Source organism: Monodon monoceros, unplaced genomic scaffold (genome assembly GCF_005190385.1).
Source record: "Monodon monoceros isolate NGI ecotype Baffin Bay Population unplaced genomic scaffold, NGI_Narwhal_1 Super_Scaffold_21, whole genome shotgun sequence".
NCBI lineage: Eukaryota > Metazoa > Chordata > Mammalia > Artiodactyla > Monodontidae > Monodon > Monodon monoceros.
In genome coordinates this window covers 98595519-98620696 of record NW_021703778.1, presented here as the reverse complement: position 1 = coordinate 98620696, position 25178 = coordinate 98595519, and the positions used below count along the sequence as shown (strand labels likewise).

Genomic DNA, 25178 nt, shown 5'->3' with positions numbered 1-25178 from the left:
TTTTTCTGACGTTTTGATTTGGAGAACTCTTTGTCATCCTTACCCTACAATATTACGAATCCATCAGAAAATAATGTCTTTTATGTATTTACTGTCTTTCAGTCGTTAGTCCCAAAATACATTATTCATCATTCATGCCATTTTATAAAAATCTATTCATAGACAATTTTATGTAATTTTGAGATTTAGAAGTTTTAAGTCCTTACTATCCATGATAGTTGGTCCTCATCAAAGTAATTGATTCATTTAAGTCTTTTTATAATTGTCTGCATAGTAAGGCAAGATTTAGTTTGTGATCATTTTTATATTTTAAATTAATATTTACTGTCCCAGTGTCTGAAGGAGAAAAAGGTTTTGCTGAGTACGGTAAATAGGAAATCTGTATATACATAATGAGAATCTGTATACTTTTCAGGCTCCAACTATATCTCTAAATTTAGGTAATGAACTGCTCATTCTCTTCTAGCAGAATGTTTAGATCATTCTCTAACAGAGCCATTCAGAGTGTTGTACGCAGACGGTGCTGGACCATGAGCTATTTATTATGTCTGTGAGGAGATGAGTTCAGAAATTCAGAGTTTTTAGAAACTTGCATAGCAGTTTGTTAAAGCAGGTTTATGTCTATTGAATCTAATAATAAAAATTGGAATTTGTGTTTTGTATATTTTTCATTTTCTAGTAATTTTTATTATTATTGGGTTTTTTTTCAAAATTTTTAGCCCACAAAGAACTGGAAATTTAGAGAAAAATAGTCCTTTACCAGAGATAATTTGCAATGAGATTGTGTGGTTCTAGATAATTTGCATAACTTTTGTACAATACAGTTCTCAGTTTCTGCAAACCAAGAGGAAATACATATATGATTTGCTTTAAAATTGAATGGTTTTTAGTGATGGCATATAACAAAATATTAAAAACTGATAGAGAATCCTTATGTCGAAAATAATTTCCCACTGACTTTCCCTTGTTTCAGTCTTTTCACTGAACCTAGTTTGTCTTCATTTTTTTAATAAATGGGTTGAATAAAATAAAATGCTGGTTATCATGAATTGTTAGCCATGATGAAAAATTAAATTGTTAGCCATGATTAAAAATTAATAATAGAATAGTGTAGAATGGTAAATTGTACTTTCAAAATATTACCCAAAGTAGACACATTCTTTTAAAGAATGGGCATGCTTTTTTAAAAATACAGACACAATATAGTCACAAGTGTTTTACTGAGACTAATAAAATAAATATAATATGTATAATATTTAGCCTAATGTATAAAGCACTGTGGAAGTAATACTATAAGAAATGCCCTTTTTGCTGTAGGCTGGCCTCATATCTTACTGCTTCAAAATACCATAGATTTTTAAAAAATTTATTTTATTTAAGTATAGCTGATTTACAATGTCGTGTTAATTTCTGCTGGACAGCAAAGTGATTCAGTTATATTATATATATTCTTTTTCATATTCTTTTCCATTATGGTTTATGACAGGATATTGAATATATTAATAGTTCCCTGTGCTACACAATAGGACCTTGTTTATCCATTCTGTATATAGTAGTTTGCATCTGCTAATCCCAAACTCCCAATCCACCCCTCCCTCACCCTCTCTCCCCACTGGCAAGCACAAGTCTGTTCTCCCATGGATATTGCTGTTGTGGTGGTGGGGTTTTTTGTTTTGTTTTTGGTTTTTGTTTTTGTTTGTTTCTTTGGCCATATGCCATGAAGGATCTCAGTTCTCCGACCAGGGATCGAACCTGGGAACCTGGGCCCCTGGCAGTAGAAGCGTGGAGTCCCAACCGCTGGACCACCAGGGAATTCCTTGGGTTTTGTTTTTTTTTTTTTAATGTGAAACTATAAATATTTCAAGCCTGTATGATGACTCTCATTTCAAACAATATTCAACACTCTAGAATCAGGAAAAGCATTTATGCAGCTGCCTGAATTTTATGTGAAATGAAATTTGACCATAAGTGACTTGTTTTATACTCAGATCCAAAGTTTTTTAGATTTCAGTAAACTTCATTCAGTTCATTGTATTTTTTTCTGACATTTTTTAATGAAAAATTTCAAACATATACAGAAGTTGAAAGATTGTATGATGAACACCCATTCCATATCCTCCAGATGCTACAATTAACATTGTGCTATATTTGTTTTTTTTTTAAAAAACCCACATTTTAATTAATTAATTAAATTTATTTGGTTGCACCGGGTCTTAGTTTAGTTGCAGCCGGCGGGCTCCCTTAGTTGAGGCATGAATGTGGGATCTAGTTCCCTGACCAGGGATCATCGAACCCAGGCCCCCTGCATTGGGAGCACCAAGTCTTAACCACTGAGCCACCAGGGAAATCCATGCTATATTTGTTTTATCACATATTCATCCCTTCCATTGATCCATCCATTTTTGAAGCATTTCAAAGTAAGTTGCAGACATCAATGTGCTTCACACCTAAGCACTTCAGTGTGCGTATAATTAATGTGTGATGTATAATTTCTAATGTTTTTGAGATTCAACCATGTTGTTGAATGTATCAGTAGTTCATTCCTGGTTATTGCTGGGTAATAGTCTATTGTATGAATATACTATAGTTTGTTTATCTTGTGATGGATACCTAGGCTCTTTCCTGTTTGGGCTGTTATGAATAAAGCTGCTAAAAACATACATGTTCAAAAGTTTGTTTGTGGACTTAGCTTTTATTTCTCTTGGGTAGATACCTAGAAAAGGAATTGCTGGGGCTTCCCTGGTGGTGCAGTGGTTGAGAGTCTGCCTGCCGATGCAGGGGACGCGGGTTCGTGCTCCGGTCCGGGAAGATCCCACATGCTGCGGAGCGGCTGGGCCCGTGAGCCATGGCCGCTGAGTTCCGCAACGGGAGAGGCCACAGCAGTGAGAGGTCCATGTACCGCAAAAAACAAAAAACAACAACAACAAAAAGGAATTGTTGGGTCATAGGGTAAGTGTATGTTTAAACTTATTAAAAAACTGCCAGGGCTTCCCTGGTGGCGCAGTGGTTGAGAGTCCGCCTGCCGATGCAGGGGGGACGTGGGTTCGTGCCCCGGTCCGGGAAGATCCCACATGCCACGGAGCCGCTGGGCCCATGAGCCATGGCCGCGGAGCCTGTGCTCCGCAATGGGAGAGGCCACAACAGTGAGAGGCCCGCATACTGCAAAAAAACACCACAAAACTGCCAGACATTCTTCCAAAGTCATCACACCAACATTTGCTCTACATCCTTGCCAACAATTTTTTCTTATAGATTTATTTATTTTATTTATTTATTTTTGGCTGTGTTGCGTCTTTGTTGCTGTGCGCAGGCTTTCTCTAGTGGTGGCAAGTGGGGGCCGCTCTTCTTTGTGTTGCGTGGGCTTCTCATTGCAGTGGCTTCTCTTGTTGCGGAGCACAGGCTCTAGGCGTGCGGGCTTCAGTAGTTGTAGCACGTGGGGTCAGTAGCTGTGGCTTGCCGACTCTAGAGCGCAGGCTCAGTAGTTATGGTGTATGGACTTATTTGCTCCACTGCATGTGGGATCTTCCCGGACCAGAGCTCGAACCCATATCCCCTGCATTGGCAGGCGGATTCTTAACCACTGCACCACCAGGGAAGCCCCTTGCCAACAGTTTTAATTGTAATTTTAATTTGCATTTCCTTGATGGCCACTGAGCAGTTTTTCAAGTGCCATTAGCCATGTGTATAGCTTCCTTTGTGAATTGTCTGTTTGAATCTTTTGTTCATTTTCTTTTTTTAAAATTTATTTTATTTATTTATTTTTGGCTGCGTTGGGTCTTCGTTGCTGCGCACAGGCTTTCTGTAGTTGTGGCGAGCAGGGGCTACTCTTTGTTGCGGTGTGCAGACTTCTCATTGTGGTGGCTTCTCTTGTTGTGGAGCATGGGCTCTAGGTGCACGGGCTTCAGTAGTTGTGGCATGCGGGCTCAGTAGTTGTGGCCCCCAGGCTCAGTAGTTGTGGCCCATGGGCTCTAGATCACAGGCTCAGTAGTTGTGGTGCACGGGCTTAGTTGCTCCACGGCATGTGGGATCTTCCCGGACCAGGGCTCGAACCTGTGTCCCCTACATTGGCAGGCAGATTCTTAACCTCTGTTCCACCAGGGAAGCCCTTGCTCATTTTCTGTTGAGTTGTCTTTTTATTATTAAGTTGTAGGGGATTTTTGTATACTCAAAATACAAGTCCTTTGTCAAGCATATGTTTTTTTGTTTTTTGGGTTTTTTTGCGGTACGCGGGTCTCTCACTGCTGTGGCCTCTCCCGTTGCGGAGCACAGGTTCTGGACGCACAGGCTCAGCGGACATGGCTCACGGGCCCAGCCGCTTCGCGGCATGTGGGATCTTCCTGGACCAGGGCACGAACCCGCGTCCCCTGCATCGGCAGGCGGACTCTCAACCACTGCGCCACCAGGGAAGCCCAAGCATATGTTTTATGAATATTTTCTCCCAGTCTTTGACTTGCCTATTCATTTTCATAATAGTGTCAGTTTATTGTATTTTTTCAACATTTTATTATGAAAAATTTCAAAAATACAGAAAATTGCAAGACTTAGAGTGAACACTTGTATACTCACCACCCAGAATCTATCATTAGTATTTTATAATACTTCTCCTGTCATATATCTATCCATTTATCTTAGTATATGCATTTCAAGGTTTCAAGGTTCAAATTGCAGATATCAGTTCATTTTTCCCAAATACTTCAAAATCAGATTGTTAGTTAGAATTCAGTATCTGTTTGCAGCTTTTTTTCTTTTGAGTTAAACTTTTCATACCATGAAATACACAATTTTTTTTTTTTTTTTTTTTGCGGTATGCGGGGCTCTCACTGTTGCAGTCTCTCCCGTTGTGGAGCACAGGCTCCGGACGTGCAGGCCCAGCGGCCGTGGCTCACGGGCCCAGCCGCTCCGCGGCATGTGGGATCTTCCCGGGCCGGGGCATGAACCCGTGTCCCCTGCATCGGCAGGCGGACTCTCAACCACTGCGCCACCAGGGAAGCCCAAATACACAAATTTTAAGTGAAGATTGGCTGAATTTTGACAAATGCATATACCTGTGGAACTTTAAACTCTATCAAGATGTGGAATATTACCATCACTCTGCGAAGTTCTCTCATGCCCCGTCTCCACTTCCATTCCCCCAAAGGCAACCATTGTCCTGTTGTTTTTGCACCACAGTACTTTTGCCAGCTCTAAAACTTCCTATTAGTGGCTCCATATATTATGTACTCTTTTGTTTAAGTACTCTTAACAAAAAAAACATAAACAAAAACTTTTGTTTATGTACTCTTCTTTCACCTAGCATGTTTCTGAGATTCACCTATATTGTTGTAGGTATCACACTAGTTCATTCCTTTTTATAGCTGAATAGTAATCCTTTGTATGAATATATCAGAGTTTATCCATTCTCCTGTGGATATACACTTGGGTTTCCAATTTTGGCCTGTTGTTAATAAACTGCTGTGAACATTCTTATACTATTTTCATTCAGGGGGGTAAATACCGAGGAGTGCAATTGTTGGATTATAGGGGAAAGTACCAGACCCCTTTCCAAAGTGGGTGAACCAATTTACACTCCAGTAACGATGTATGAAAGCTCCTTTCATTCCACATTCTCACCAAAATTGTCAGTCTTACCAGTTTTAGCCATCATGGTGGCTGTGGAATGGTATACTCTTTGTGGTAGTTTGTCGTACTTTAAATAGCTGTTTCTTACATCCCACCTTCTCTGTCTAACCACTGTTCCTATATAGCACTTACACATCTCTTCTTTGCCACTTTCCCCGCCCCCAACGTTTTCTATATTACTTTAAACTTGCCTTGAATATTTTATGCCCCTGCACTGTTATCTACAGTCCAGTCTAGGAGAGAACTATTGGTAAGTTGGCTCTCTCTCAAGTTGGTAAATAAATTACTCATCGTTTTAACAGGAATTTGTTACATTCCTACTTGCTTAGTTTGGGGTTTTTTTTTAGAGGGGAGAGGTGACAGGATAACATTTGTACATAGGCTTGTGTGTACAAGCTGTACATAGATTTATAAACATGAGTCATTGTTTCTGTCCACTGACTATAAAAGATTAGACACAGTTCAACTCTCTTAATAAATTAAATATGAAAAGTAAGATCCCATTGGAAATATCCAGTGGCACTAAAGTATTAATAAATTTGGAACGTAGAATATAATGTTGAACTCTGACAATTTGGTAGTTCCTTTGAGTAAATCAGCAGAGTAGCTACCTGAGTTGTAAATGTGGAAAAATCACCAAGGGCACTACCACACCTGATTTAGTTTCTATCAGAGATAAAAAGCAGTTTCAAAGGCTTCTCAAGTGACAAACGTTTCTCTTGTAGTATTGATAGTTCTCAACCTTGACTGCCTGTTAGAACCACCTGAGGGAACTTTTACAGGTCCTATTGCCCAGGTTCTACTCCAGAGGAATTATATCAGAATAGCTGGGATGGGACCAGGCATTAGTTGTTCTAAAGTCTCCCCAGGTGATACCAATGGTGCTGCCAAGATTACAAACCAGTGTTAAACAGGAGCCCATGAAATAAAATGAGGTAAGTGTATATGAGTTTTCTTTCTATGAAACTTCTATGCTGCCTACCAACAAGAGTATTAGGGGTTTTTAAGTGAGGCTTCACCATTTACAAACTCTGTGACTTTGGGCAAGTTCCTAGCCTAATGTTTCTGTTGCTGTGATGATTAAATGAGATCATAACAGAAAGTTTCTAGTGCAATGCAGAGCACAGAGTAGGTCTTTAACAACTATTGGCTTCATTCTCTTTTAGAAGTGGTATATACTGGAATAAATGGGGATTATAAACCATCATTCTTCTTTAAATTCAGTGCAGTCTTGTTTGTCAGGTGTTACTAACAACAAAGCCCTCATATTACATCATTAATGGAAAATAGCACAGAGCTCAAGTTACTGAACTCCCTTGTCTAGGTGCAGAGATAGGGCCTTATACCCTGTAGTTAAAGTCATCAGCTGAGAACACAGTTATCTGATAAAGTTAAGTATGTTATTTTAAGTGTGTGCTGAAGGAACTGTACACCTCTTAATCAGGGATTTTCTTGTTTTTTTTTTCTTTAAAACACAATGTTTAAACTCTGTACAGTACAAAAAATTCTGAACTCTTCCCTTTAAAAATATTTTGCTCTTTTAAACAACTTGGACTTTCGGGAAAGTTAATGTCTCTTCTTGGATGTCCTTGTATACACTATAGCATCTAGAACTATATCTTGTATAAAATATATAGATATTCATTAAATACTTGCCAAGTGAATGTTCTTATCTGAAAGATAAGAAAAAACTTTTATTGATTTGTATGAGTAGTTTCAGTATGCTTTGAAATAAAGCAACAACAGAAGCTTACAAATAGTTTGATTTTCTAAATTAATGTAAGTGTAAGTCTTTCTTTAAAACGAAAAGTTTACAAAATGAACTGTTCCCTAATCTTCTTTCTCCTGTGAGATATGAGAGCAGAGGTTGAGATACTGACGTGCAAATAACTTAAGGAAACAGGAGGGTGAGCACAGAGTGGGCAGAGTTCCATGCATTCTGCCCACTCTCCAGCCATTGGCAGCTCTGGGAAAGCAGCCTAAACAGTTCTTGGGATTCTTAGAGTTTAATAACAATAAGCAAGAGGTGGAGTGCTTAATCCTTTTAAGTGAATGGTAAACACTGTGGAAGGCGTGTCTTCTAGGTTCCACTCCCTTGGGGCTGTAGGTCACGTGAGCTGAAAGTACTTCCCGATTCCCAGACTAGGTCTCCTGTGGACAGTGATCAGAATCGGAAAGGGCACAGCAAGGAAGAGGTAGGCAGGGAAGGTAGACTGGAAGGAAGCTTAAATATAGGGAGAGCACGGGTTCCTAACTACAGCAATGCCGCACTTCACCGTGACTAAGGTAGAGGATACAGAGGAGGGGGCAGCAGCATCGGTCTCCCAAGAGGGGGAGCCCAGCTTAGCGGAAATAAAAGCCCGGATTCAGCCTTCAGATGAATCAGGTGAGTACTCAATGTGGGAGCATTGGGAAACTGGGGGTTTTCGTGAAAGAAATAGTAACTAAAATATTCAAAATGGCTCTTTTAAGAATGGAGAAAAGGTATTGTGGTTAAAGTACTTTTCAATCAACTGTTTCACTCCCTTGTATATCTGATAACTTATCTTACTTTTTTCACATTCTGGTTTGTTTTTCCCCACAATGAGTTCTGTGTTCATTACCTACAGGTGAAACTGAATCGGTGGCGATGTATGAAAAGCGTTTTCAAGCAAAAAGAAAGGCACAGTTAGAGGCAATTTATGCGGAATTTAGAATTCATCTTTTGCTCAGTTTAAATTATATCTGGAAGAGTACATAAACAGGGAGCCTGGTTCAGTAGTTTTGTACAGTGGACTTTGCACTTGTGACTTTGCAAGTTATTCAGTATTTTGCCTCAGTTTACCAGTTGAACAGTAATTCAATAGTGAATGGTCTGAGAATTCTTTAATGAAAGAACAAAAGTACAGTAGGTCATTATGGTGACTAACATAGCTTCAGGTTTAATAAATTTGGCAAATGTGATTATCCCTATTATTTTCTCTAAAGTGAATAGTTACATTTACTGGGGGGAATTGTGGTTTTGAATTTTTAACATGCCATTAAAATCTGAGTTAACATTATGGTATTAAATACAGCCATAGTTTGAAGCCCTTTATATTTTAAGTCTGTAAGTTTCATAAATTGTCGAAAACTCTTCTAGTGCGTGAATAAAGGTTAAGGGAATAAAAATCTCTTACAATTCCTTTGGATTTCATGATTGTAACTGTCCCCTGTAGCAAGTAACATCACAGTTCTTTGCTGTAAACTGCTGTTGACCCTCTCTTGTCCTAGCAAGCATTCATGAATTTTTAAAAATCTCTAACTTAAAGATAAGGCTTATCAAGAAAAGTTCCATTTGTTTATCTTTTCTTAGTGAGAGAATTTACTAGGGGAAGATAAGAAAGGTTTTGTGGAAACTCTTTGTCCACCAGGTTATTTTTTTTTCCCACCAGGTTATTTTTCATTTTGCTAAATAAATAGGGTGATAAGTTGAAAGTAAGGTTAACCTCAACAAGGACCTACGGTGTAGCACAGAGAATTATACTCAATATTTTGTAATAACCTATAAGGGAAAAGAATCTGAAAAAGAATACATATAAAAGTGTGTATATATATATATATATATATATATAAACTAAATCGTGCTGTACAGATGAAAATAACACATTGTAAATCAACTATACTTCAATTAAAAAAAAAGAAAAGAAGGTTAACCTACTTTGTACTTGAACCCGATTCTCTGCAAACTCTAGGTTAAAGAAGTTAGGTTCTCTTTTGTGATTGTGTGTTCGAAGCTGCACTTTCTTGATTGTTTGTGTTTGCTGTCCTTAGATTTTAATCCCATTAAGCTTTTGTTTTTGCTGTTGTCTCACTAATCCCACAAAACGCAAACAAGTGCATTCCTTATCACCTCTACTTTATTTTATTATTTCATCCTTACTGGTCCCATAATGTTTGGGGAAATCTGCTTTCTTCAGATTAGAACAGTGTTGAAATCATTTAATCTATTAGTAACCACCTAGAAAACTGGTAAAAAAAATTTTATAGCAACCAACATTGTAATAAGTGACAGTGCTAGGCTTAATTTATTTTCTTTCATAGTAATTGTTTTAGACAAGAAGTGACAGATATAATCTAACTCGAATTTAATAAGGCCTTTTATTTTGGCGTTTTCCATGACAGCCCAGAAAGTATCCACTTGAATGAACTATTGTTTGGTAAGTGAACAACTGATGGAAATCCATTATCTAAATTGTATACCATTATTGTAGGGTTAAATTAGACGGGGGAAAAAAGGAAGGAAACGTATATGGGGAAAACCTCAGTTTTTTTTGTTTGTGTTTTTTTGTTTTTGTTTTGTTTTGGTTTGGTTTTTGCTTAGTAAAATGTTCTTGAGGATAGATAGTGGTTTTGGAGCAGTTACTTGAGATGTGATAAGTTGTAGCCACTTGTTCTTCTGAGTTAAAATCCTAAATGGATTGTGGTTTTGTTGCAAGCACTTCTCATACTAGCCAGTTATGGACCAGTCCCTTTTTTTTATTGTTTCTCCTTTGTAAGGAGAGAAAAATATGATGTACTGTCATATAAATTGAACATATTTAGAAAGCAGATCATCCTTTAAAATGTGTTTTTTTAGAAGATGATATTTATTTGAACTAGACAGGTAATTTGAGATAAAATAGAAATATAAATGTAGACATAATCTAAACTAATTTTAAAAAGATGTACGTTGTGGTGATCCTTTTGTAATGTATAAAAATATCAAATCACTATGTTGTACACCTGAAACTAATATAATATTGTAAGTCAACTATACTTCAGTTTTAACAAAAAGTACATTCATCCCTACCATGCCAGCTACTAGAATGCCAGTCTAGTAAAATCCTACTTAATTTTGGTTTTGAAGGGAAAAGCAGAAACTCAGACTTAACCTAACATCTTTCTTGACTATATTCCTCCTCCCGTCCAGTTTAGGTGCCCTCTCCTATGTTTTCTCTGAAGCCTGTCCTTAGAAATAGCATGTACCACACTGTATTGCAATCACCTGTTCACTAGTCTCTCTCCCAGATAGACTGACCGTAGGCTGCTTGAGGGTAGAGATCTTGTTGGATAATTTTGTACCTCCACGTCCAGGTGAATTACACACAATAGGCAACTCAGTGTACAGACTTGTTCTTTTCCTTTTTTTATTCACATGTTCATGCCAGGTGTACTTTTTTCCTAAGGCTACGAAGGCAGAGGAAGTATAAGTTCCCCACCAAAGGCAGCAGAATGGCTTTGGAGCCATGCACCTGGCTTTGAATCCCAGTCCTACTAATTATTACTAATTAGTAGCAGTGATAATATGTATTAATTATTACTTGAGTGACTTTGGGCAAGTTATTTAACTTTTCTAAGCCTTACTTTACTCATTGATAAAGGGAATAACAGTACTACTTACTTCACAGGGTGGTTGTGAATTAATGGGAAAATGAACATAAAGCACTTAACACGTGTGTGACACAACACTCAAAAATAAGAGCTACCATTTACTTATTATATTGTGATTAATAGTTTAATAAAAACAAAAAGAAACCGCTTTGGATCACAAATTCTGGAGAGGATTATAATATTGCCCAGAGGGGACCCTGGACAGGTATCTCAGAGGATGGGACACAACTGATTCTTGAAGGCAGGTCTAGACAAGGAGATTGCAAGCAGTAGGAACAATTAGAAGGAATAAAAGGAAGGTGTAGAGCATGTGGGAAACAGAAGTTTAAAGTAGTTAGCACATGGTCATGTGGTAAAGAGAGCTAAGGGATGAGGCTACTTAGTGAAGTGTTAATCAATTTTATCCTCTCCCCATTCTGTGGGATAGTGGGTGTTATTGCCTTTTTTTTTTTAATCCCTGTTGTGGTGGTTTTATTTATTTTTTTAATATTTATTTTATTTATTTTGTTGTGCCGGCTCTAAGTGGCGGCATGAAGGCTCCTTAGTTGTGGCTCGCTGGCTCTTAGTTGCAGCATGCATGTGGAATCTAGTTCCCTGACCAGGGATCGAACCCGGGCCCTCTGCATTGGGAGCTGGGGAGTCTTAACCACTGCGCCACCAGGGAAGTCCCTGTTATTACCTTTTCAGAGATAACGAAACTGAGGCTGTTGACAGCAACTTGCCTAAAGCTACATGGTGAGTAGTAGCAGAGCCTGTGTTCAAAATTACTAAATTTTATGTGCTTCCCATCTCACCATGATGCCAAGTCCTGGCTTTTGAAAAATAAGAGAAAGTTGCTTTATCTCTTAATGTGCATGGGTCATACGGTTTGATGTAAACATTATGAAATCTGTGATTATTTTTTTTTTTTTGCGGTACGTGAGCCTCTCACTGTTGTGGCCTCTCCCATTGTGGAGCACAGGCTCCGGACGCGCAGGCTCAGCGGCCATGGCTCACAGGCCCAGCCGCTCCGCGGCATGTGGGATCTTCGCGGACCGGGGCACGAACCTGTGTCCCCTGCATGGGCAGGCGGACTCTCAACCACTGCGCCACCAGGGAAGCCCTGTGATTTTTTTTTACAGGAATAATGCAAGAGTTTTACTGTTTATTGCATTTACTTAATCAGGTATAAATGTTACATTCATTCATTTATTTAAATATTTATTGAGTTTAAATATTTCTGTGTAATAATTGTTCCAGATCTCCCTCACTCATCAGATTTTTTTTTTTTTTTTTTTTTACACCACACTGTGCGGCTTGTGGGATTTTAGTCCCCCGACCAGGGGTTGAACCTGGGCCTCCACAGTGAAAGCGCCGAGTCCTAACCACTAGACCACCAGGGAATTCCCTCATCAGATCTTATAGTGTCTATGGATTGGGCAGATTTTAACTGCTGGACTTGCCTTCACGTGATACAGATAGCAGATTGAAAGATTTATAAGGAAATTTTCAGAGACAAACCTATAACAGAAAAGAAGGGAACTTTATATTGGTATTGAACAGCATCTCCAAACATTAACTCTTAGTAATCCAAATGGCATGAGTGCATACTATGGAGAAAGATTTCATGTTAAATGGAGTTTAAATTTTATTAAGAACCCTCAAGATGTTAAACTGTTACCTAAACATTAGTTCTGCTTGTTACCCGTGAAAGTTTATGTCCTAAGGAAGGTGATATATCTACCTTTTTATTTACTAATATTAAAATAAGTTGAAATAGACAACTGAAGAGCTTCTTTGTATTGATAAAAAAATCTTTTCTGTAGTAAAGATTTAAAAGCTTTTTAACTATTCACATGGGTTGTTTTTTTTTTTTATCAACACAACTAACAGAAATTCAGATCTGCATATTTTAAAATCTCAGGGTCAAAAGTTTATCCTTAAACTCGGCTTCATGAGGCATGTTTTTCTGCCCCCTGCCCCGCCCCCCAATATTCCATCATTGTCAGAAAGACTAACACCTCCCGAAATATCTTCCCAATTCTTTTCACCATGTTTTTTTTTTAACTCTATCTAAGACCTTAATACAATACAAATTTGAGACTGATTGCCTTCAGTTCTGTACATCGTAAAACTTTGTTTAGATCGTTAACCCTTCTTTGTCATATTCATGTTATGCACAGACAATGAAAGTGACAACACTTTCGTTCCCCATTTCAATACTGTTGTCACCAATTTTTTGTTTATTTAGGGTTTTTTGGTTGAAGTATAGTTGATGTACAATATTACATAAGTTACAGGTGTACAATATAGTGATTCACAATTTATCACCGATTCTTTTAGAATCTCTCACTCCCCAGATTTTTCTTGCTTAACATACTGACCCTCTGTGTACTCAGCTACTTGTGCCACATAGAAAATATACCAGGGATTTCCCTGGCGGCCCAGTGATTAACACTACATGCTTTTGAGCTGAAGTTCATCTTAATCAGGCTGGATAAACCTTAATTATTTTCCTGTATTTTCAGAATAAATAATTATGGAGTAGGTGCCACAGTAGTGACCAAGGGGTTTTTTTGTTTTGTTTTAATTCTTCCTTGTTTTTGAGTATCATTATGGGCTTAAGGTTTTTATTTATGTTTTGTATTACAATTAGTTAGGATAATGATTATTTTCAATATTCAGATTGTTCCCAGTTTGTCCAGTGGAAGACAAGAGGTTTTTGTTTTGTTTTTTTAAAGAATGGGAGAAAATAAAAGTATGTTTGTATTCTTTTTTTTTAAATAAATTTATTTATTTTATTTATTAAAAAAAAAAAAGACTCCATGCTTTGCCCCACAGGAAATATACCAGGGACTTCCCTGGCAGTCCGCTGGTTAAGACTTCATACTTCCAATGCAAGGGGCGCGGTTTCCATCCCTGGTCAGGGAACTAAGATCCCACATGCAGTGTGGTGTGGCCAAAAAAAAAAAAAAAAAAAGGAAATATACCAGAGTAGAACTGGTTTAAATTGATAAAGATAAAGTTTCTCCAAAATATATACACATACATATTGCTTAATATTTTTATATTCTATACTCAAAGCAACATTTAGTTTAGGATTATAAAAACTTATTGAGTGTAATTTTAGCATATTGTAAAGTATTCAAAAGGTTTTCAAATTTCCAACTGAATTTGGACATACAGCATAGGTTACAAAATTGATTATAAGCTGGTAAGTTTAAAGACTGTAGCATCTCTTGATTTTGCCAGGTTGAAAGAGGAAACAAGTAAAAATGTCATCAGTACTATAGTAATAATTGTTGACCACCTACAGATGCTTTACAAATATTGGCTTATTTAATCCTCACAACAACCAGGACAGGTAACTATTATCATCATTTTAGAGATGAAGAAAGCGAAGTGCCAAGAAATTTAAGTAGTTTGTTTAAGTGGTAAATGTGGAATTCAAAGTAAGGTCTCTGTGACCTTAAAACAGTTTTTCTTGTCATCACACCACACTGTCTCTCTACTTTAAACACATGTTTAAACATGTTATGTTTTCTGAAGTAGGCTGCTCTGTTTTCTCAGTAGTTACTAATGCTTCTTAGGTTCTATTTCTTTTGTCTTCGTGGATTTTTCAAAATTAATTGAAAGTTACTTGTTGCTTCTAAGTTTCATGTGTTGGATTGCTTTTTTATTTGGTGTAGAATATTTCCAAATGTAGGATATTCTATCAAACGATGCTAAAAATTGAGAGATATGAACAGGTAAGGAACCTGGCTCAATCTGACAGTCTTTTAGTAGCCCTCCACTCCTTGACTTTCAAGGGAGATGCACCTAAGGGTTATTGGTGGGGAGAAAAATGAGCATATGGAGTAGGTGAAAGAATTAAATTTTAATATAACTTTAAGAATAAATATGCTGCTAAAGGCATGAAAGATGTGTTTATTTTAGTGTATTAGAAAAAATTGTAATATTTCATTTCGTGGATCTTATTTAGAATGAATCTAGGTAAAAACACAAGTCTGTTTAAAGAAAAATACTAATATAGGTAGAGCATAGACATGGCCAAGATTGAATGTGGTACATAAATAACATAAATGATTTTGATCCATTCCAAACCCTCATACACTGAACTGGATCTCATTTCCTTTCCTGTGTGTTCTTTACACTGCATCATATAACCTTTTTGTGGCAAGAGATTTACATGGTTGTATTAGAAATGGTGAACCGAGTCCTTTTCAGAAACTATCTTCATTTGCCACCACCACATTGCCTTTGTCCATATATTTTTCTTCATATGAACTCTCTTCTGCTTTCTACTCCCTGTCTGCCATTAAAAAATTACACAAAGCCACATTACCTCAAGACTAGGCTCATACTCATTTCCTCCAGGATGACTTGCCTGATCCTCTACCCCAGCTTTGATCATTTCATCATTCAGTATTCATCACCACTCAAATATACGTTGCAGTGTGCTCCAAACGTGTGACAGCTTTGTAAGTATATTTGTATCTCTTCAATTGTATTGTGTATTGTATGAGGGTGAGGGACAGTGTTTTAATATTTTTTTGAAAATTATATGTATTTTTTATTATGGAAAATTTCAAACTCTCAAAAGCTCAGCAACTTTCTGTTCATTTCTCTTACCTGTTAGTGTTTTTCTTTATTTTTAGATTTTCTTTATATTTAGGGATATCAGCCCTTAGTGATGTAAATTACAAATGTTCTTCCCAGTCAGTACTTCTTTTGGGAATTCCCTGGTGGCCCAGTGGTTGGGACTCTGCGCTTCCACTGCAGGGAACACGGGTTCGATCCCTGGTTGGGGAACTAAGATTCTGCAAGCCACAGGGCATGACCAAAAAAAGCCCAAAAAACAAACAAACAAAAAAACCTCTTCTTTTAACGTTTTATTGAGGTATAATTGACATAAAATAAACTGCACATATTTAAAGTGTACAGTTTGATGAGTTTTAACATAACACTCCTGTAACAATTATCATAGTCAAGATAACATTTTCATCACCTCTAGAAGTTTCCTCTTACCCTTTTATAACCCACTTACCTAATTCCCTGGCCCCCAGGCAACCACTGATCTGCTTTCTGTCACTATAGTACATTAGTTTTCATTTTCCATAATTTTATATGAATGGAATCATACAGTATGCACTTTCTTTTGTCTGATTGCTTTTATAAAACGTAATTGAGATTCATCCATCTAGTCAATATCCTTTAAATCCAACTAACATTAAGGTCTTCCTTATTTCTCAGAGTTTAACATTTAGGACAGTAGCTGAACATGATACAACCCTCTGGACCTCGCAGAGGCTTTTTAAAATGTTGACTTCTTTGCCAAGATTTGAATGTTTTTAGGATTAGTCTGTAACCAGGACTTACTTTTCAGAGAGGGTTCTGGGAAGGTGAAATCTCCCTATCCTTCTGTTACTAATTCCAGCCTGTATCTGCCACTCTTGAGCCAGATGACCCCTGGACCTGATGAACAAGTGAGGCCTGAGCTCTGTGGGAGCTCTATCAGGGAGAGCTGACCCAGGACTTGTTCCTCAAGGGCTGGAAGACCCTCAGAGTGAGGATAAGAATGGCAGATCCAGAAAAGAGCTTGGTTTGGTAGAGATCCATGGACTCCCCTAGTGGGGAGAAAGGGAAAGAGGCAGGGACTGCTATCTTCCTATCCCTGAGGATGGGAGATGTAAGGAGACCTGAGAGCCGGGAGCCTTCCTCCTGGGCCTCCACAGGGCTGGCAGCTGGCCTGCTGCCCTGCCCATCTACAGGGGTAGAGGCTGCTTTGCCTTTCTGTTCTCTTGAGACTGCTCCTACCGGTGGTCCTCCAACAATGAAACCTAAGCCCCTCTGAAGTAACAAAGAAAAAGTACTCATCTGGGGAAGCCAGGCAACTAGAAAGAGAAAAAGCACTTAAACAATGCAGTAGACCAACTAAATAGAAATGCCAGAGGAGACAGTAACTTGAATATGAAAATAATAAACAATAGGAGCACTTAAGGAAGTTCAAGTGAAGTACAAAAAAAAATTATGGAGCAAAAGCATGATTTCCCATCTAAATACTTATTACCACCTGACTTTCAATCCATGCACATACACTTAAAAAAAAAAATCTCCACTAAAATGTAAGCACAATAAGAGCAGGAATATTTTCTCTCGTATACCTGCTGATCTTTTGTCAATGCCCAATGTCTAGAACACAGTCTTGCACATGGTAAGCACCCAGTACATAATTATTGAATAAAGGAATGAATATGATCATTTAATGGCCTGGAAGAGTCGAAGCCCAGAGCCAAAAATACAAATAGATTGAAAAAAACTAAGAGACTTGGAGAATAGATTCAGGACACCTAACATGGCTAATATAATTTACAGAAGAAGGAACAAATGGAAGAGAAGCAGTAATTAAATAAATAAATAAATTTTTCCTGAGCTAAAGAAAGAGTTCATTATGCAGATTGATGTTCCAGGAAAGACCTCAGTGTTGGAAAAAACACACCTAGGCTTATCCTGGTAAAATTTTTGAACTCCAGGGATTCATTTTGGAGGCTTCCAGACAGAACATGGTATACCTATAAAGTATAAGGCTCACATCAGAATTCTAATCCACAACACTGGGAATTAGGAGACAGTGGAAGAGTATCCATAGATTACCAAGAGAAAAAGGCTATAATCAGAAATCCCTATTTGCAGTGAAGATATCATCCCCTCTACAAGGGGGAACTATGTCATAAATGTACCTTTAGAGAGTGTATTACCCGCTTAACCTCTCTGAGAATATTTAAGAAAGGTTTTTAACCAAATAAAAATGAAAGGGATAGAAAAAGTGGAAAATGACAGACTCTTTGGGAATGTTATATGAATGCTAAGTAAGGACTCTAATCAAAAGGGACATACTTCAGGGAACAATTCAATAATATTTATGATGTAAAAGTACTAAATAAGTCAAAGCAAAACCTCAAAATTGTGGGAGGAAAAAGAGGTAAGAGCTTTCCAAATGGAGATGAGAGGAAAAAGTGCCAGTAAGCACATTTAAGCACATTAGTCATCAGGGAAATGCACATCAAAACCACAGTGAGGTGCCACTTCACATCCACTAGGATGGTTCTGATAAAAAAAAATGGACAATAAAAAGTGTTGACAAGGATGTGGAAAAATTGAGACCCTTATATACTTAGGTGGGAACATAAAATGGTGCAACCACTTTGAAAAACAGTTTGGCAGTCCTTCAAGAAGTTAAATATAGAGTTACCATATGATCTTGCAGTTCCACTTCTAGTTATATACTCAAAATGAGAATATATGTCCACACAAGAAATAGTACAGGAATGTTCATTGCAGCATTATCCATGATAGCCCCAATGATAGAAACAACCCAAATGTCCACTAAGTGATAAATAGATAAATAAAATGTGGTATATCCATATAATGGGGTATTATCTGGCAGTAAAAACAAATGAAATACAGATGCATTGCTACTATATAGAAGAACCTTGAAAGTGTTATGCAAAATGAAAGAAGCCAGTCACAAAAGACCACATATGATTTCATTTATATGAAATGTCCAGAATAGGCAAATTTATGGAGACAAAAAAAATAGATTCTTCGTTGCTGTGGACTGGGCAAGGTGGGAGTGAGATGGAGATTGACTGCTAATGGGTACAGGCATTCTTGGAAGGGGACAGGGGAACTAAAATGTAAAATTAGATTGTGGTGATAGTTGCACAACAATGTGAATATATTAAGAAACATTGAATTGAACACTAAGTGGGTGAATTATATGGTATGTAAAGTGTATCTCAATAAATGTTTTTAAATGAAGGGACTAAGTACTGGTACATGAAACAACTTGCATGAATCTCGAAGGCCTTATGCTGAATGAAAGCAGCCAGTCTCAAAATAAAAGGTTACATACTGTAAGATTCCATATTTATATATATTTTTTAAATTATAGAAGATCATTACACATTTACTAATCAAAACACATACATGTATGTGTTCATGTGTATATTCACATACATACACACTAGAAACAGACTTTTTAAATTGCAGCATGTACAGTAGTTTCTTTTTTAATTTCTCTGTATGTTTGAAAATCTAGAAAATGTTAAATTCAGCTTGCATTAAGCAGTTGTCCTTTTACCAATGACATAAAATCAATAAAGACTCTTAAAATATCAGAAATGTTTACCATATCCTCTTAGTCCCCATAATGCAAAGCTTCAGCTTCTTAATTCCTTAGCTCTGTAGCTCCTTAGAATTTGAATGTTTGGGTCAATTCCCTTCCCTTTTTGTTAAGGAGGTAGTCTATATGGTCAGGCCTTATCCTTCCAAAACCATCTTTTATTGTAAAATGAAGAAAACATGAAATATGTTTGTCTACAGTGCGTGAAAAATAATTTGGATCATCCATAAAGCCAAAGAAGGACGTAAGGTATCAACGATCTCTTGAATGTTTGCAACAATCCCCAAACAATCTTTTCCTCTTTGTACTTCTTGGTGAGGTTTTTCTATGATTTTTAACTGTGTGAGTACTGCCCTCTTCTGTCATTTATACTTTTCTTGGCTAATCAGTTTGTGGATTTGGTCTAAGAAACTGTCTTTATCTTTACACTGTGAGCTTCATTAAATCTGCTTTTTGCTATTATTCTTGCTATCTTCCGAGTGTTATAAACTGCATTAAAATCACAACCATGTTCATCTCACATGAGCTCTTCAACTTCCAGTGGATTTACTCCCATATATTTTAGAAGAGTTTTAACAAAACTTATTTGTTGAATTAATAGGTTTGTTAATTAAAAGACAATACAAGGCAGTATATACCCAACAGTTCAGAGGAAGATTAAACCTTTTAGAAGATTAAACCTCAGGATGGGGCTAAGGAAGAAGAAGCATTTGAATTGAGCCTTTGAAAGATATAGCAGTCAGGTAAGTGGAGACAAAAGAGAGGGAAATTTTCAATGAAAAAGTGATACAAACAAAGATGCATGCATCTAGAATCAAGGCTCAAAGCATTCCAGAGAGTGTGGAGCAGAGAGTTCATGACTAAAAACAGCAAATGATAAGGTTAGAGAGGAGTAAACTAGTGCTAGATTATAAAGGGACTTGAAAGCCAGGATTAGGTTTTTGGAGTTCATCCTATAAGCCAAGGGATTCAAACAAGTAAACCAGGATCTATTTATGGCTGTTTAAGCCATTAGCCTCTGCTACCACCACCATTACCACTACTACTCCCAGCCTGAAAACTGACAGTAGGAGCGGAGACAGAGCCTGCAAAGGCAACCCTTTCCTTTCCGTGGAGGGACTTGAATCAGTACCCCACACATGATGTCACGATATATATAAACAAGAAGTGAGAATGATCGTCTCTTCACAAAATGGTTGGGCACTCCTGGCACTTTAACTTGGAGATCTTTGAAAGTGTTTATTTTTAAAACAATAAAGCAACCTGATAAAGGCAGAATTAATAGGGAGGAAAATGCAGGATTGTTTGACGATAGGAGAATCGGTGGCAGGGAGAATAATTGACTATTTTAATGGTCCAAGGTGTGAAGAATGAGACTCTAAATGGTGGCGGGGTAATGGAAAGAAGAGTTGGTGTGGAAGCCACAATTGATGAATGAGAAAGGGGAAGAATCAAAAGTTGGAAACATATATGCTGACTGGTTCTGCTTCTTATCTTACCCACTTTTTAAATCAATTTTTAAAATCTCCTTTCCTATCAATTAGGTATATATTATATGTTAGGTACAATACATTTATTTATATGTATGGTATTATAGACTAATATAACATTATATACCATTATGTATTAGGTATAATATATACCTAATATTGTATACAGGTATATTATTATGTGTATATTTCCTATGTTATCTCCAGAACTTCTCAAGTAGCTATGTCCTCATTGTCAATCCCTCTGACTAGAACGTCTCCCCTTGTCCATTTTCTCTCACCCATTCTGCTTTTTTTTTTTTTTTTTTTTTTGTGGTACGCGGGCCTCTCGCTGCTGTGGCCTCTCCCGTTGCGGAGCACAGGCTCCAGACGCGCAGGCTCAGCGGCCATGGCTCACGGGCCCAGCCGCTCCGCGGCATGTGGGATCTTCCCGGACCGGGGCACGAACCCATGTCCCCTGCATCGGCAGGCGGACTCTCAACCACTGCGCCACCAGGGAAGCCCCCATTCTGCTTTTTGATAAACTACCCATCCTTCAAGATTTAGCTCAGTTATCCCCTTGACACCATCCCTGAGCACCACTTTATTTTGTTTAACTTCCTTTTTGATTCCCACAGTATTTGTACCTATACTATAACAATTATTTTTATTTTCATAATTATTTACATATTTCCTCTCGAAATTCTTGAGAACAAAGGGTTACTCTTTTGGTATCTATAGTGCCTAGCACATCACCTGACATAGAGTAGGCTTTCAGAGTATTGGTTGAACTAATACTAATAATAACAACCACCTAGAGACAGACCATGCTAGAGATGCGTGTTAGCACATGGAAAAACTACAGTGGCCTAGCAATGATCATGCCTGCTGATCTCTGATAAATCTGGAATTCATTTCATTCACATATTACACTCTTATTTTCTTACCTAAAATACCACTTTTATTTTTAGACTTCCACACAGAGAATTTTAGTTGTTTTTCATCTTCCTTAGATGTCAAGACTTTTCCTGATAGGACCCAACTCTTCCAAGATGATCCCAGACATGTGCCGTGTTTATTCCTCTCCTATGATTTTGAGTTCTCCATGATTTTTAAGGTTTTTAAAAGTTTTACTTAAAGCTCCTGCTGTCTCAGTCCATGTTACTCTTCTCCTTTGGACCCTTGCAGCACTAAAGGCAATACCACAGGTTATCAGCTCTACCACCTTGGGCAAATCATTTCCGTTTTCTGAGCTAGTTTCTTCTGGAACATGGGAATAATTCTTCCTCACAACGTTGTTGTATAGGTTTGGTATGATGATAGTAGGAAAATTTCCCTAAATTGAGCCACTTAGAGACTATCTTTATAATCTTTCCATTTTTATGTATCATTTTTGCATTCTTTTTTTCCCTACACTGTCAGTGCTTTTCTGCTTTCCTTTATATAAGAAACTTTGTCACCAAATGAAATACCAGCAGTGCTTGCCACTCTATAAATAAAATATAAACTAAAAATAGGTGTAATATAAATGATTTTAATCTTGCTAGATACTGTTGCCAAGCAGAGGCTCTGAGCCTGTTAAAAAGGAGATCATTGAGTTTTGAAGAGATGTTACAGATATTCTAGAACAGACATAAGAAAATTCTATTTGATAAACTGCTTCAACTCCCGGGTAACAGGGTTAATGGTAGGGGTGTAGGGAGAAGGTGGAATCACGTCCTGATAATCTAAAATCACAGTTATAAAAACTTACCAAGAGGGCTTCCCTGGTGGCGCAGTGGTTGAGAGTCCGCCTGCCGATGCAGGGGACACGGGTTCGTGCCCCGGTCTGGGAAGATCCCACAGGCCGCGGAGCGGCTGGGCCCGTGAGCCGTGGCCACCGAGCCTGTGCGTCCGGAGCATGTGCTCTGCAATGGGAGAGGCCACAACAGTGAGAGGCCCGCGTATCACAAAACAAACAAACAAACAAAACCTGCCAAGATGTTTAGAACAAATGATTTTAATAAACTTTTAGTGTAAAATTATGATAAATATTTATGAATGCTTGTATTCTTACAGAAGTAATCAAAATATAAAAATAAAGTGAAATAGTGTGGTTACTAAACGTTTTCAAATAGTAAAAATGGAACCATATTTACCATCCTAGGTAGGTGATCTTTATCTCTTCCTGATATCTCTACCCTTTCAGCCCTGACTCTGTCCATAACTGCATGGGCTTCTCTTTACTTTCTCATGCCCAGAGTGGGGGAGGGGTTCTTTTATAGTATTTTTAATTGATTAATTAATTAATTTATAGCTGTGTTGGGTCTTCCTTGCTGCACATGGGCTTTCTCTAGTTGTGGCGAGTGGGGGCTACTCTTCGTTGCAGTGCGCGGGCTTCTCATGGCGGTGGCTTCTCTTGTTATGGAGCGCAGACTCTACGTGTGCAGGCTTCAGTAGTTGTGGCATGAGAGCTCAGTAGTTGTGGCTCAGAGGCTCTTGAGCGCAGGCTCAGTAGTTGTGGTGCACAGGCTTAGTTGCTCTGCGGCATGTGGGATCTTCCTGGACTAGGGATCGAACCCATGTGCCCTGCATTGGCAGGCAGATTCTTAACCACTGTGCCACCAGGGAAGTCCCTCTTTCATAGTTTTTTATGTTGAATTTGACTCTTCCACCAGATTATGAGAGTCTTAATGTCAGGAAATGTACCCATTCTTTTATTCCTCACAGTATCTAACACTTTTAGGTATCTTTAAAACTTACTGAATTAAATTATTATTGTTTGAGTTGATGTCATTAATAAACTTGTACGGGGAATGTAGTACAGGCACTCTTGGGTAATTACTATTGTACTCATCTAAAAATCTCAAATCATGTGTTAATGCATATTTAGTCCAAACTATAAATGTATCAAATTTTGAAATAAGTTGGGTGAATCAAACGATTAATACCATGTGCCCATACAATTTTAAGCCAGTGAACCCAAGGGTTCACCCGCATTACTTCTATATTTTCCTCAGTACTATTGTACATTTGCAAAATGTTTAAAGTTCCAAGAAATATCTCCAGCTACCTAAATTCTAATTTTTACCATGATTATTTGCAGCGTTACAACTTTTATTATTTCTCTTGAGGATCATTCCATGGCTCATCTCAGTTATTTTTATAGTTAGAATTTAATGTGTATCTACCATCTCTAATCCGCACAGTAATTTTCTGTGGTGTAGTTTTATTCCTGTTGCATAGATAGTAAATTAAGGCTAAGAAATTATATCATTTTCCCAGAGTTACGTGAATAACATATGGTAGAGCTGGGATCTCACCTGAGCTTTATCTGCTTCCAAATCCTGTGTTGTCTTTTCTTTATGCCTCGTGTTTTCTCCGGAACAGCTGCACAGCTATCACAGAGGACTTCCTTTCACCACCTGCTTTCCTCATCACCAGCACTGCTCTTCTCCCAGTCTTCCACGGCTCAGAAAATGGCATCTCTGTTCATCTAATTGCTTTGGAAAAAACTTTGACTCCTATCTTTCTCCTCTACCCCATATCCAATCCATCAGCATACTAATCTTGTGAATCCTTCCATTGAAACATTCTCAGCATCTAATCACTTCTCAGCACCTCCACTACCACTGAGTTGGTCCATGCTACCATTATCTTTTCTGGGACCATTGTGAAAGCCTTCTAACTATTTTCTACCTCCTCACTTGCCTCCTGCAATCTATTCTCCAGACAGCAGCTAGAGTGGTCATATTAAAACATAAATCAAAACCTTCCAGTGGCTTTTTAGCTCACTCAAAGGAAAATGGTAAGTCCCTACTATGTCCTACAAGGCCCCACATGATCTGTGCCCCTCCGCCAACACACACATTCATCTCTTATCCCACATCTTATCACTTTTACCTTGCTCTTCTGTTTGGTAACTTAGCTTCCTTGCTGTTTATTGAACAGGCCAACATGTACCTGCCCCAGGGTCTTTGCACTAATTGTTCCCTCTACCCGCAATGTTCTTCCTACAGATATTTGTATGGCTAGAGGCCTCACTTCAAGTTTCTGGTCAAATTATCACATGAGCTGAGAGATCTTTTTTAGATTCGGTGTCTAAACTATAAATAGGCACACAAACCATGCCCCCACTAATCCTCTGTCTTCTTACTCTGCTTTTCTTTTTCTGTTTTATAACTCTTATAACTCTTAACGCGTATGTTGTTTGTTTATTGTTTGTCTCTTCCCCACTAGCATGTAAGCTCTTTGATGGCAGGGATATTGTTACTACATTTCTAGTAATTAGAACAGTGTTTCACATGTAGAAGGTGCTCAAAAAATATTTATTGAGTAAAAAAATGAAAAGAACTACAAATTTTAAAGTAAAATGGATATTAGCTTCGAAGACTAACTCATGAGCTCTCGTTCCAGAAGATATCATCAACCTCTCAGCTTTCACCATCTTCACTACAGTCATGATCATATCTTTCTAAGATTTCTGCAGTAGACTCCTGCTTGTTTCCCCCATTTCTGCTCTCTCTCCCTCCACGATCCACTCTTCAGCCAACAGT

General features: G+C 37.9%; 1 protein-coding gene across 9 annotated transcripts in view; it reads left to right on the top strand.

Annotated features, from left to right (window-relative positions):
• The window catches only part of SLC12A6 (solute carrier family 12 member 6), an 87577-nt gene that overhangs the window by 10048 nt on the left and 52351 nt on the right, over window positions 1–25178 (top strand). For 2 of the 9 annotated variants that reach the window (XM_029237029.1, XM_029237027.1), the window contains exon 1: window positions 7454–8005. The exons of 6 other annotated variants lie outside the window; for them this stretch is intronic. In XM_029237029.1, coding sequence (XP_029092862.1) covers window positions 7882–8005 — 124 coding nt within the window. In that variant the 5' untranslated portion in view covers window positions 7454–7881. Of the gene's footprint in view, window positions 1–7453; window positions 8006–25178 lie in introns of those variants that run through there. One more of the 9 variants, XM_029237032.1, reaches the window with a different exon arrangement.